Below are 15,000 nucleotides of genomic sequence, written 5' to 3' on the forward strand. Positions count from 1 at the left end.
GAGGGCTGGGGTGACAAAGGTGCTTCTGGCTGAGGGACGGACTCGACCTCCTCGCCGCTGCCTCTCCGCCTGCCCTCCTTCCTCGTCACTCCTCGTCGATTGCTCTTAAAGACGTGATCCAATTTCCTCCACCCTGTCATTGTCCTCTCTCTCTCTCTCTCTCTCTCTCTCTCTCTCTCTCTCTCTCTCTCTCTCTCTCTCTCTCTCTTAAACACTTTGGTGGTAGTAATTGGGACGAGGGGCGGTGCTGTCTGAAGCCGTGTGAGTCTCAGTAATAAACATACAAGGCACTTCCGAGGTTGGCACCGAGAGACTATTTCCTCGGCGCCTGAAGACTTCCTGCCGCCCTTATCTGTGCTGACTATTCCTGTACAAGATTTAACGTGTGATGAATACATCTGATAATGCGGTATTTAAGATGTGAACTTTCATAATGTAAGGCAGCATGGTTCTCGAAATAAACTGCAAGCGATCAAGGACCAAAAGATATTGATTGCTATTATGATTTTGCGTTAATGCAGTTGTGCTTTTGTCTTATATCAATTCTGTGTCAAAAATGCTAACGAATTTTTATGTAGAAAATATGATTACTTGAATATCTTAATTGAAAAATAAAGAACGAACGGAATGACCCAACGTGACTTGTATTTTCATGGGTAAAAAAAAATGTTTGCGTAAGATTTGTGATTAAAAGAGAAAACAAGGAATCAGAGCAGTGACTCATGGGAGATGGGGACTGGCCACTGGGCTGAAACAACCTCACTGAACATATTGTGGTACGTGATGGTGGGTGCTTTCATTCATGCCTATACAAGTAGTAAAGGAAGCGATCTTACTGTTGGGAAGATTGGACAATGAGAATAACAAAGCCAAAAAGACATAATTCATAGGCAGATCTTGATATCCTTTATCATCGAGTTTATTAATGTTGTCCTTATTACACACTCACAAAATCGTGAAGTTTGGAGCTGGCAAGTTTGAATAGTCTTTGCATGTCTAAATTTTCGATGAAACTTTAAATCAAAGACGATGGGCACATGTCTGGGCGTGCTGCGGCACGATGTTGTTGTTCTTCAGTTATGAGTGTGGTGGATAAAGTCCCCGAGATACAGGAACGATAGCATCATACTTTTTTAGCTTTCCCACAACTTTCGTGGTAATCATCTATCGACCGATGGCGTAACGGAGGGTGAAAAACTGAACGGATGGCAGTCACCTGCTCAATGAGGCTGCAGTTAATGACTGCTAACCATTATATCATTATATCTACAACCAGGTTACAGAACGGAAAGATTGCCCTATTCAAAGGGTGGACCTAAAGGCAGCAATAATCACGAATTAACCTTGATTACTCTCACCAAGTTGTCAAACTAAACGCCTCAAGGTGCTGAGGTGGTGGTAGCGAAGGTATGATAGTGGTGTGGTGGTCATGAGGCAACTGCGTTACTGTGCAGGGCATGAAGAGGATGTGTGTGCAGGGCATGATGAAGTCATGTGCTGGGAATCAGGAGGGCGTGTACTGGGTATGTGTGAATCAGACCCCATCGCGCGTGTATACGCGAAGTTCGACGGGGATGGATTTCCCCACGAGCACTCCGCCGTCAAAAAAAAAAAAAAAAAAATAAATAAATAAAATAAATAAAAATAAATAAATAAATACAAAAATAAAAATAAATAAATAAATAGATAAAAATAGAATAAATAAATAAATAAATAAATCACTATGATATATTGGGTTACAATACATTGTATTGGGAGATCATACGAGTATTTGATTAAAAGTTTCATGAAGGAATCATCATAGGTGGCATGTACATAGAAGTGGACGTCCTTATAAAGCAGCAAAACATTGAAACACTTTTCCCTCGCAATTTAGAGGGATAATGCGAACGTAGCAGCGGCTTAACTCTTGCTAAATAACGTGATATTCTGATGGATAATATCAGTGCAAAATTTAAGAGGTAAGTATCACGGCACCTTCTGAACAAAACTGGCCGATCCTACCGGAAGCTTTCCTTACTCAAGATCTTGGGAAGCGGCGATGTGATACGTGGGAATGGAGAAGCCACAGTATGTGGTAGTGTGCGATATCCAAGCTACAGACATTGCTTACAAGAGAATGGCCTATCCCAACACACAAAGGAACACAAAAGAAGAATAACCATCCACGGTAGTCACGGATGATAAAGACTTAACTGCATGCGGAACGTGAGCTAATGAATAAGTAAATAAATTATATAATAAGTCAGTATATCAATCACTGGACCCTAAAAAAAAAAAAAAAAAAAAAAATATATATATATACAAGTATATATATATATATATATATATATATATATATATATATATATATATATATATATATATATATATATATATATATATATATATATATAATAGAGGCTAAAAAATGATTTCCCGTTATTATTATTATTATTATTATTATTATTATTATTATTATTAATAATAATAATAATAATAATAATAATAATAATAATAATAATAATATTATTATTATTAATTTAATCATCATCATCACACACATGACGGCACTACGATCGTAACAACACAATGCAGACCAGATACAACACATGCAAAACAAAGAAAACAAAGGTGAAACAGGAAGCAGACTTTGGAGGATACAGATGAAATAAACCGAGAAAAGAGAGCGAAAAAGAGAGGCAATAAAAGATAAACGTGCAAGAGAGAGAGAGAGAGAGAGAGAGAGAGAGAGAGAGAGAGAGAGAGAGAGAGAGAGAGAGAGAGAGAGAGAGAGAGAGAGAGAGAGAGAGAGAGAGAGAGAGAGAGATCGAATCATCTAAAAACTTATCTTTTGTTTTTCCTTTCCTTTATCTTGTGTTCCTTTAACCTCCTATTGACTGAGAGAACGTGAACAAAATCCATCACTCCTCAAATTTCTACTACATTCATTATTTATTTTGATCTTCCCATCTCTTTCTCCTCTTTCTTCTGGCTTCTGTGTCTCCGCCTCTTTCCTCGGTCAGGAGAGTAAACAACGCCCCGCCATAGCTCGTGATTAATTGCAGCCTCCTAATACGCCCAAGAAGCCGCCGCGACCCAAATGTGAGAATAACGATCCCCGCGGCGAGTAACGGAGGTGGTGGTGCGGTCTGGGAGGAAAACGGGAAGTGTGGATTTTGTGTCCTGATTCCCCACTCCTGTTGTTTGGGTGCTACTGTGTTGCTATCGCTGCTATATAGGGGTGACCATGTTATTACTGTTACTACTGCCGCTGCTACTACTACTACTATTACTACTACTACTACTACTACTACTACTAATACTTCTACCACCGCTACTAATACTGATGCTGCTGCTACTACTATTAATATTGCTGTCGTATTTCGTTTCCTAAAAAAAAAAAAAGTTGCCCCGTATTTTAAGTATCTTGCACGCGTCAGAATTGAAAAGTTATTATTTTTCTTTATAACAACCGTAGCAATAATAATAATAATAATAATAATAATAATAATAATAATAATAATAATAATAATAATAATAATGAAAAGAACAACAGTGATGATAATGATACTGATGATGGTGGTGATGATAATGATAATAATGGTGATGCTGAATAATAATAATAATAATAAAGATGATGAAGATGACTGATAACAACAACAACAACAACAACAACAACAGTAATAATAATAATAATAATAATAATAATAATAATGATGATGATGATGACTGATAACAACAACACAACAATAATAATAACAATAATAATAATCAATAATAATAAGTCTTCTATAACAACAACAACTACTACTACTACTACTATTACTATCACCACCACCACCACCACCCTCATCACCACCATCACCACTTTCCTCCAGGGACGCGCTGTGGCCTTCCGAATCCCTTCCTCCACATTCACCTACACCATGGAGTGCCTGACCCTTCCCCTGGCCTGTACCAAGCGTCTCCAGTTGTTGTTGTCATGCTCTACTTACTGGGGGCAGCGGGGGGGGGATGCAGTATGATCGAGATATGTTGGGTTATTTCATTCTGTTCAACTCTCTCTCTCTCTCTCTCTCTCTCTCTCTCTCTCTCTCTCTCTCTCTCTCTCTCTCTCTCTCTCTCTCTCTCATCTTGCACTGAAGTTATCACTGTTATCCTTGCAAATTACAAACATTATGGTTCATTTTTTTTATTATGTCTTGTAATTGCTTTTTCTCCTTTACGTGGTTCATCATCATGTCGGTAAGAAGCGGACTTCATACCCAATCTGTCCCGTTACGTGTCCATCTAGGTTTGTCTAGTCTATGAGCCTTTTTTTTCTCTCTGGTTACTTTCCTGTGACCTTGTCTTATTCTGTGTTGCCTGGGTTCCCTGGTCTCATACACCCCCGCTAGGCTATGCCGTGTCTACAGTTGCCGCGTCTAACCTTGCTCTACCCCAGAATACCTCACTCACTAGCTGGGTTCTTTGATGGCATGAGATGAACTGCTTTGTTATGTATTAGCGTGGTATAAGATAAAGGAAAAAATGATTCCCTCTTGTATAGGCGTTTGTTTACTAATGAACTGATGCAGTGCATTGAAATAATATATCTTTTATGCATTGGCAGGTATATTTATATGCTTTATGGGTTCCTTTTTATTGATGACAATATTAATTGAACGTAAATGACCACTCTGGCGACACAACAATGGAGCACAAAGGAAGCAAACACGAGCAGTTTTATTTGCCGTTATGAGGCTGTTTGTAATTTTCAGAAACTACACCATCCAGTTAAGAGTAAGAAATGTAGGATAGTAACGACAAAAACTGTGTGATCGGTCAGTCATGCACAGTAACTAGCTTGCATGGTCTATTAAAGTTATGCTGCCAGAGAAATGGGAAAAAAAAAAGCACGTCGTCTGTACGCGTCACCTCGGAAAAGGGAAATCTAAAAGAAGTATTTTAGGGAGCTGTAACAAAACAAAGACACCTCCAGTCCTGCTTTACAAGCTTGGCTCACTAAGGTGTTCTGTCGTCTGCAAAGTGAATGTTGGATATTATGACCCGTCTGTTCCTACGACAGTCTGGGAGGGATCACATTCCCCCTGGAGATACAAAGAACTGGTCACTGATCTCTCTCTCTCTCTCTCTCTCTCTCTCTCTCTCTCTCTCTGGGTGTGTGATTGTTGCTGCTCCCCAATGACCATTTAAACGTCCCGTGTTCAGCTCATCACTCCAAGAATGGTAAACTTAAATAAATTAAGGATAAAATAATCTTAGTACCAAAGAAGATAATGCCTCGATGAAGGGGTCACTTATAGACGTGCTCTCCTTGACACAAATATGCCTCAGTAGTGAAGTAGAAATTAAAGGACAATTATTGATGTCCTGAACTTGTTGCCGTAACAGGTAAAATCTGCCGCGAAAGTAAGGTTTGTGCGGTTTGTGAGGGATGAATGACAATAAATGGTGAGATCTGACGTGAGTTAATTAGCTTTTTCTTTGTGCAGTGGACTCTAAAGACTTCCCCTGGAGTGGTGTGCCGGGCAGTGCGGGGCCATGATGTGTGGGGAGAGTGAGGAGGTGGTGGCGGGTGCGAAGAAGGGATTTGTGCTTTACCTGTGTGTAGTGTGGCCGTGAGGACCAGTAAGAGGATGACGGGAGACAGCAGAGGGGGCCAGAGTGCGGCCACGGTTGTTGCGCCCCTGGCCGCCATCTTGAGGGCCCAGCCTGCGTCCTGCAGCTCTCAGGCGTCACTACAGGCTATTTTAGGCTACACCCACATGGGCAGTCATCAGCCGACACTTACACCCACTAGCACTTGGGAGCAGCGCGCCCCACCCCCGCCATACGCTGGCTGTGTGTGTGCTGGGCAGCACCGGTCATGCAGGGCGGCTGGGGGTCACGGAGGTCAGCACAGAGCGGGCGGTGGTGACACACTGAGAGGCCGCGCAGCCAGCCCTCCACCGCGCGCACCCGCACACACGCACCACGTATTGACGCCCAGACGTCGATACTCCGCTCCTTCCTATTCTCCCTCCCCCCGGCCTGCACCCGCGCCACACACGCCCGCACGCCCACACCGTAAAGATCAGCACATCTTTTCAGAGTCCAGATCTTCAGAGGAAGACGAACTCACGTGCTGTATGTTTTTTTTTTTTCTTTTTTTTCGGTATTCCCACTTTGTTGTGGTAGTAGCTGGTTCAGGTGAACAAGAGGCAGGTGTTTACTAGTCCCTCCCCCGCTCCACCTCACGCCACCCCCCCACCACACGTCTCCACGCAGCGTAAACATGCATTGACATCAGACCAGGCTTCTTGTCGGGAAGTCTTGATCCCGCCTCCCGGGATGACCCTTCGCCCTTAGGCACAGGTTGCAGATTTCTGTCTTTGAGTGGTAAGTGCTTGTCATGTCACTGGGAGAGCGCACGCGCACTTGCTCACTCGCGCGCACACACACACACACACACACACACACACACACACTTTTTTTTTTGTGCTGATTTCAAAGCGTAAGAAAATTTGTTAACTATTCACGTAGATATTTAGTTTCACATTTTGATACTGAGAATGAAAACTTGTGTTATAGAAATCTTAACATATCTTTGACATCATAATTTCAACCTTGTTCTTAATTTCTCTTTATCCCGAGAAATCAATTTTCCTTGTGATGTGTGTGTGTGTGTGTGTGTGTGTGTGTGTGCTTCTCGTTTTTGTTCTTGTTCTTATTCTCTCTCTCTCTCTCTCTCTCTCTCTCTCTCTCTCTCTCTCTCTCTCTCTCTCTCTCTCTCTCTCTCTCTCTCTCTCTTTCTCTCACAAACAGACAAACATTCCTATGCAATTCAATAAAAGATGAGAAGTAATCAGAAGTTGGCAATCTTTATTGAAAATCTAAAATACAGATAAAAATGAAACAATGGCAACCTCTCTGCACATGTTTAACCCAATCTTTTGACAACGCAGATAGCAATGGTCTGGAATAAAGCAAGATACACACATGTAGCGTCTACCACAAACACAAGGTCTCGTTCTGAACAGCGCCAGGCTATTATCACAACCACACACCAGTACCATTCATTCTCTTCCTCTTCTACTCCCTCTCTTCTTCTTCTTCTTCTTCTTCTTCTTCTTCTTCTTCTTCTTCTTCTTCTTCTTCTTCTTCTTCTTCTTCTTCTTCCACGTCCATCTCCTTCTCGAGTTTCCAAATTACTCGCTACTCAAATTCTTGCATCCTCATTCATAATATTCATATCACTTTGCTATTCGATATCTCCATTCACGAAACTTTTTTCTCTCTCTACTTCCAATCATCGTCTTTAGGATTCTTCAGCGTCTATTGGTGCTTGAATGTACTTATGTGCAGCAACCTTCACTCCTGTCCTGTCTTTCTTTCACTGTCCCACCTCCAAGGCCATCGTTAGACCATGGAAGGGCACACCCCCAACCCCACAGACTCCATCAACTACAGATATGGTTCCACCCTGTATATATGACGAAGAGAGTCTTTGAGGCTCAGCTACGGTGGCTAGTCTTGTACTTGTGGTAAACAATTTAATCCTAAGAGAAAAGCTGCTTCCAAGAACAAGAAGCCTGAAGCGAACCTAAACTGACCTCTATATCGTCCTTGAGCATAAGGGTGAAGTAGACTCCTATTCTCTCTCACACACACACACACACACGCGCGAACACACACACACACACACACACACACACACACACATCATGGCGCCCACAGATGACTGCAAGACCTTGGCTTATTGAAAAGGACTAATAATGTATATATTTATATATTTACATATTGTAAGCATATTTCAGGAGAATCACTTTCTAGATTTTTGTAGTTTAAGGGGATTAACAGGTGAAGACTTATCTTACATCTTGATGTACATTGATAAATGCTTGTAAACGATGAAATGGAACAGATTTGGTTGAGGTAATTGTCTCATGAGGGTGCTGTTTCGGATCTAATTATGCATAGGTGGATGTCTTGGCGCAAGTGGTTCATTCACAGTGAATTATAATAACAAGAGAACACGTCTAGCTTACCCATAATGAACAAGAGGAAAGAGGAACCCGAGGGGGAGAGAGGGATGGGGGCGTTCCAGCCTCCCCTCCCCTCGCTCCCTCTCCTGTTTCTTAATAATTATATAGTTAACGTTTGGATGTTCCGTCATTAAGTGCTGCTTGATGACAAGGCGCATGTGTAGTTAAGATTTATTTGAAGTTTTACATGAGAATAACATAAAGTTGTTTTGAGAAGTATAAAAAGTCATAACGCTGGGAATAGAAAGGAAAGTAATAAGTGGCCTGTTGTCTCACGAGGAGCTGATTGCGCGCAGGGACCAGGAAGCGCGTCCAGGTCGATGAATGAGTGAAGCATCAGCCCGGCCATCTATTGACAACTGCCTTTATTCCCGTTAAGGAAAGTGGCTCAAGTCAATGGACAGCCGCTGCTTCCAGCTCAGCATGGCAGCTGCCGGTGAAGGAGCTGCTGTGACCGCTGTTGCTGATGCCGGGACTCACTGTATGCACCCAAACTTTCCTCGACAGCAACAGGACAACTGAGAGTCTTAAGAGCAGTACTAGACTGAATGTTCAGAATTTCTTGTCACCACAAAAGTTGCAGCAACAAGAAAGCCACTCAATAGAAAAGCACCCATTCCTAAAGCAACAACCAAAAATAAGTGATACAAGAACGAAAATCATCAAGTTGTTAGGTTATGTTAGTATGACAGGTTCGTGAGCTCGTGTAACTAGTTTTCATTAAATAACTAATACTAAGTAACAGTAGCAATTATATCCTAACCCTTTACATACAGGATTGTCAAGGTGGCCCTGGCTTCCCCATTATTTTACTCCCAGCATAGCCTCGAGGAGACCACGACTGGGGCGGGGAATTTCCATCGGCCGAATCTCGTAAAGCATGGTTTACCTTTATATCGTTATGACGACAAATTAAATGTAGAAGAAATATTACATACACAACTAACTGGGGTCCCGCCTTCACAGAGTCATGCTGTACAATGATAATGATGAGAGAACAATGCCGTATGCTACCGATTTGTCCGTATTGGTTTCCGACTGAGTGGTTGGTAATGTTGTCTGTTAAAGGAGTCGGGCCCACTTCGTCTACCAAGAGAAAACATGAAGAAGAAGAAATTGTGCCTCTCCATACGTCAGCTGACTGTCAAATGTCACTATCACAGTTATGGTGCCATGTTTGCCTCGCAGCGGGAGGCAGCGAGTGGGCCGCTGCTGCTCCATCACGGTGATCACCCGGTGCCGCATCCAAGTGTCATATCTACGTAGGCTTTGTTGCTTTATTTTTTCACTGGAATAAAGTAATAAGTACTGGTTTTCTTCACTGATATAGCTTCACTCGAGTTAGGATTTCGACTATCAAAATATAATTGTTGTGTGAGTACGTATCTTCACAGCTTCCTGTTGAGCATGATGTCTCTTGTTCTTTTTGCAAGCCACAAAACGAAGGGACCAAATTTTGTATTGTTTTAAAATTCCATTTCTTTCAGCGTTCATAATGCTCAGTAGTCCCATAACCACTCTATACATGCACGTAAGGCAACCATCCGTTTATATGGTACAGTCTGTCAAGTAGTTATAATTGCTTTACTGTTGTCATTTCACGGCGCCTCCCACACGCTCGCTGACGTACCGAGCGACGCTCCCGCAGGTGTTTGTTCAAGTAGCACTTTGGGGGCGTCACAGAGCCCCGTCTTCTGTCTCCGTGATAATGCAAAAAAAAAAAAAAAAAAAAAAAAAAACGTGCAGAGGGAACTTTTTGTGAGTTCGGTGAAGTGATGGAGGCCACACACACACACACACGCACATTATACGGGATCAGCTGACACTGAAACTGATGTTGATCAATTACAATAGACATTCACGAGGAACTCAAGTGTTACATCTTTTAACTTATAATTTAGTTCGACGCATGAAACAGTACCAACTCTTAACAAACCACGACGTGTGATAGTGTCGAATCTGTGAATGTCCCACACGGCATGAAGCATCGCGTCCGCCGTTGTGGTGTAGAGGAGCAGAAAGACGAGCTACTCAAGAGTCTTAGTAACGGCAACCAATTCGATGCACATTAGCTGGACATGTTCTAGGCTCGGCAGACAGTGAGAGCTTCCCTTCAGGTGGCAGGGCAGACCCTGGTGACACAGGGCTTCCTATCGTCTATCATCATACCCTTGAGTCTTGGAGATGAGCAGTATTAAATATTTACAAAACCGGCACAAGCGCCCAATAATAACTTGCTCTAGTTAAGCGAGAAAATAATGGTGACTCCGATAACGTTCTCTCCCCAGTAAAGCAATTAAGCTTACTTGATGCCTTCTTTGTTATGAAAGCGAGTTCATATATGTATATGTATATGTATATGTATATGTATATATTTATATATATTTATATATTTATATGTGATAGGTACAAAATCAAAAGTTCAAATGCCTAACAACAACATTACTTGATTGCTAAACTATCAACAAGAATCGTCCTTAATATAATGTAGGAAATAAACAACATACTTATGAAGCAAGATACCCGTATTTACAGCGATAAATCAGTAGCAGAGACTTAAAGAGAAGATGCAAGACTCAAAATACGGGAGTGTGGTTCAAAACTAAAATATCTCTTGCGATACAGTGAAGTGCAGATCAGAAGATTAGTGGTCTATAATGTTGTAAACCAAGTGGGTTTGATGACCTACGAGGGAAGGTAAACCTAGGGAGGTTTCTACCTATGTTGATTGCATTACCCAGCCCTCCTCAACGACCGGAGCTCCTCTCCCGAGAGACCTTCCGGGGCCCACCGAAGTAAGGAAACAGACGATATCGCGCTACTTTCACTCCGTCACATGATGAGAACCACACGGTACACGCACACGTGCACATACATACTTACACACAATTAACAATCGTCTGGATGTCGAAGATTAACGCAAGAGTATAAAAACATCACATTGGTGACGATTATGAAATAGCCAGCCACGTGGGCTTATACACTTACACACTTACTGTAACACCATTGAAAAAGATAAACTTTGTTTATTTTTTGATGATTCTAAGTCAAACCCCTTCCAAGGTCGTACACACAAGTACGATGCACCTCAACAGGGGCGACAGGACCCTGGAGTGGGGCTGTCGGGAGCACACGGTCGAGGGGCGCCGCGGCGGCCGCCCCTTGCTGAGGCCACGTGTCCGGCTGTCCGCCCACCACGAAGGCCTCCGGGCCGAGTCAGGCAGCCGGTGCGTCATAACTGCTAGGAAATTGTCCACTACGATACCCACAACTCCTCCCTCTCGTCTTGTTAGCGAAAAGAGTCAACAAAGGGAATTCCATCGGGACATTCTCACTGGGGGTATGGGAGGCCTCCTGTCTATTTTGATATATTTTACACATGAGCGTAGAGGAGTTGGGGGTAAATCAAGAATCCTCTACTTCTTTTAACCTATGATTGTTAAGAGAATTTTTAAACTACGTATTGCGCAAAAAATTACTCATATATATATATATATATATATATATATATATATATATATATATATATATATATATATATATATATATATATATATATATATATATATATATATATATATATATATATATATATATATATATATATATATATATATATATATATATATATATATATATATAATTTCACTCTTTTTGTTTTTGTTTTTGTTTTGTTTTTTTTGGTATGGCGCGCTGGTTTGTATTTATTGTCAGGTATTGTCTTTGGGGAATTATTTTTCCGCTATTGTATAAAATGGAAAGTGATACGGTATGGTATCAATTGACTTGAAGTTTGTCGTAACTGTTTTTCAATAATCCATCATTTCATGTAACTTGAGCTCTAAAAGAGATGTTTACATATATCTTTTACTTAATTAATGAGCCACTTGTTAACCATTCTAAGTAAAAAAAAAATAATATAAAACGCTTATGTACACCAACATTAGAGTAGAGACAAGTTAAAGTTTTGTGTAGAGTAACAGAAAGTGTTCGCCGGGGAACTGGGGGCGCGACTCTGTGCTGGGCCCTGGCCACCGCTCGAGCGAGGCGGGTTTGGGCAGGGCGGGGCGGGCTGCCAGGGGGAGGGACTGGGAACGGGCGGGCTGCTCAGGGTCGCATGCTGGGTAAAAACCATGAATAGAGGGAAATGAGATTGAGTGAGTAATGTTTTGGAAAATGAGAATGGAGAGCTGGTTTGAGCGCTGGGCTGTCAGTGAAAGGATGTGGTGTAGAGTACTATGGAGAAGCAAGTCAAGTAGTGAAGTGAATAGCCAGGCCACGCTCCCAGCTCCCAGCCAAGGGTGATATTATTGCCTGGAGACTGAACTTGCCTGAACAGATCAAGATAAAAGAAGATAAGCTTAATGTTACAAGAAAAGGAGCATATCATCAAGCATCTGATGCTTGTGATGGTCTCGGATTCACGTAATACTGACGAATGAGCAAGGGAGCAAAGTGTATGCCGCGGTTAGGCATACCTTTATTTTTGCCGAGTAATTTGAATGACAAAAGTAGTACAGTGTAGAACCCTTTCCGCTAGACGGCGGTGGCAAGAGGAAACATAGCACGTCCCCCCCGACCCTGTATGCTGCTGCTGCTGCTGCTGTTACTGCTCGGGCCCGCCGCACCGCACCATCCGACAGTTCACTCGTTCACGCGCCCCGGGCATCTCGTGGACCCGCTCCCTCCAGACGTGATGTTCAGCATCCGCTCACGGACCCAATGACGTTCGACTGGACTGGGTAATGACTCCATCTTGATGAAGATGTAGCAGAGGGGAACTTCAAGGATGCGTGGGACAGGCTGGAGCTATGGTACATATGTGTGGGCGGGCCATAGCAGTCTGACGATGGCGTGGGCTTGAGCGAGGGTGTGACACACTGTCGCCGCGAGCCAGGGAAAATGCCGGCCCTTTGGCACTTATGGAAGCATCGTGACCAGAACGAGGAGGGGCGATCACCCGTCGCCCGTTGCCTCGGGCGAGGCGGCATTAAGGTCCTCCCCTCGAGTGCCTCAGCGACGTGGGCGGAGTTGCCCAAAAAACCGGAGTATGGAACATAGGCAGATGAACCCCATGAAGAGGTTCAATGACAAGACATCGTAATCCTGGTGCGTGAAGGTTGCACCAGACGATTACGATGACGCCGACGAGTCCACCCCGGCTACGTTGTATTACGGAACAATAATATGAGGTGCCGAAAGAAGCACGGCGACGGTGGCGGTGATGGTGAACAGGGTGAAGATGATGAGGCAGAGGCGATCCAGCACCATGGCAGCGAATCTCCAGTCATTTTTCACCTGCAAGGATGAATGTATGAGAATGTATGTATGTAGTGTTGTGGCGGGGAGAGAGAGAGAGAGAGAGAGAGAGAGAGAGAGAGAGAGAGAGAGAGAGAGAGAGAGAGAGAGAGAGAGAGAGAGAGAGAGAGAGAGAGGGGTGGGGGGTAAGATTACAAGTCATGTTTTAATTCATAATGAGTAACTATACATTAACTAGTATCACAAAGTCCTGTCTGGAAATCGCATTTTACACTTTACCTTGTGTAAAAGCATACACACACACACACACACACACACACACACACACACACACACACACAATCATGCAGTAGTTTAATGATATGTTTTTCAGTGTGTTTATAAGTCTATATATCCATCTACCTATCTTCCTTTCTATCCATTGTCTTCGTACTTCTGTGTTCATTATTCTGCATTTACATCTACTTATTTACGAAATTCCATAAGACAGTCAATCAGGCAATCTGTTTATGTCTTCCTCTGTCGTCCTTCCTATCTGTTGGTCTATATAACAGTGTTTCAAGTTATTTCTCTGGTTGTGTCTGTCTACTTGGCATACTTTTGAATGTATGTACTACGTAACTATCTATTTGTGTTTAGCTATCAGCATGTGTATTAGTTCATTTATCTTCACCTTTCTCTCTCTCTCTCTCTCTCTCTCTCTCTCTCTCTCTCTCTCTCTCTCTCTCTCTCTCTCTCTCTCTCTCTCTCTCTCTCTCTCGCTCTCTCTGCAAAGTTCTTAAAAATCAATAAAAATTCCTGACTAAAAGTAATGAGTGACAACGAAATGTTTGATTAAATTCATTGTTACAAAATATACATACATAAATTTCACCAGGAAAAAGACAACTGTAGCATGATTTACAACAGCAAGAAAAAAAAATGATAAATATTAAGAGAACAAAGGCAAGAAAACGAAAGTACGACAATAGTTGTCAGGAAGGCTGGCTAAAATTAAAACCAAAAGATATATTATCTATCAGTCTTTTCCACTTACGTCGCTTTCCTCGTCCTCTTTCCTCATCTTGTCCGTAATAATTCGAATCTCCTTGAGGATAAGGTTGAGCTCCCTGGTGCATGAGGACATGCAGGTATGGACGAGGTGAGAATCGTCAACGGAGTGGCCTCCGTGCGGCACCCTAATGAAGCCCGCCGTATTGTTGGTGTTGGTGGTGTGGGTGTGCGGCAGCGTGTGAGCCCGGAAGTCATCGTCTATATCCAGCACGTTGGCCAGAAGTGACTTGGACGATCTCTCCTGTCGAGAAAATCGAAAGGTTTACTTGTCAGAGAAACAACTCTGGAGATAAGAAAGCAAAAGATTTTTTTCTTTTTCACTAAGAATTACAAGGTTTGGCCATTCTAACTGGTGACCGATATATATATATATATATATATATATATATATATATATATATATATATATATATATATATATATATATATATATATATATATATATATATATATATATATATATACGTATATTTATCATGAATGTTAATGCTAACTTGAGGTAAATAATTAAGTACAATCAACTTGTGGTATTTACGAAATCCTATAACATCCCGAGCTCTTAGTGTTTGAGGAGTAAATATCTACTGGCAACAGGTGCAGAAAACTCTCAAACTTTATTTACAAAGGATTAGTTCGAACTTTGTTGCATGATGCAGTTTTATTGTGGGATTTTCTTCGA

At 42.0% G+C, this 15,000-nt stretch overlaps 2 protein-coding genes across 14 annotated transcripts in view; both read right to left on the bottom strand.

Moving 5' to 3' along the window:
* LOC135102889 (acetylcholine receptor subunit beta-like 1) overlaps positions 1-5,827 on the bottom strand; it is a 124,075-nt gene extending 118,248 nt beyond the window's left edge. Inside the window, 1 exon segment of the mRNA XM_064008493.1 lies at positions 5,587-5,827. Within this exon segment, the coding sequence (XP_063864563.1) occupies positions 5,587-5,683 (97 nt within the window). The 5' untranslated portion in view covers positions 5,684-5,827.
* A 5,862-nt stretch (positions 5,828-11,689) lies between these two features.
* The window catches only part of LOC135102890 (acetylcholine receptor subunit alpha-type acr-16-like), a 69,804-nt gene continuing 66,493 nt past the window's right edge, over positions 11,690-15,000 (bottom strand). For all 13 annotated transcript variants that reach the window (XM_064008497.1, XM_064008501.1, XM_064008498.1 and 10 more), the window contains 2 exons: positions 14,305-14,562; positions 11,690-13,307 (listed from right to left, as the gene is read on the bottom strand). In XM_064008497.1, the coding sequence (XP_063864567.1) occupies positions 13,182-13,307; positions 14,305-14,562 (384 nt within the window). In that variant the 3' untranslated portion in view covers positions 11,690-13,181. The remainder of the gene's footprint in view (positions 13,308-14,304; positions 14,563-15,000) is intronic.

This window comes from Scylla paramamosain, chromosome 8 (genome assembly GCF_035594125.1).
Source record: "Scylla paramamosain isolate STU-SP2022 chromosome 8, ASM3559412v1, whole genome shotgun sequence".
In the NCBI taxonomy this organism is placed as follows: domain Eukaryota; kingdom Metazoa; phylum Arthropoda; class Malacostraca; order Decapoda; family Portunidae; genus Scylla; species Scylla paramamosain.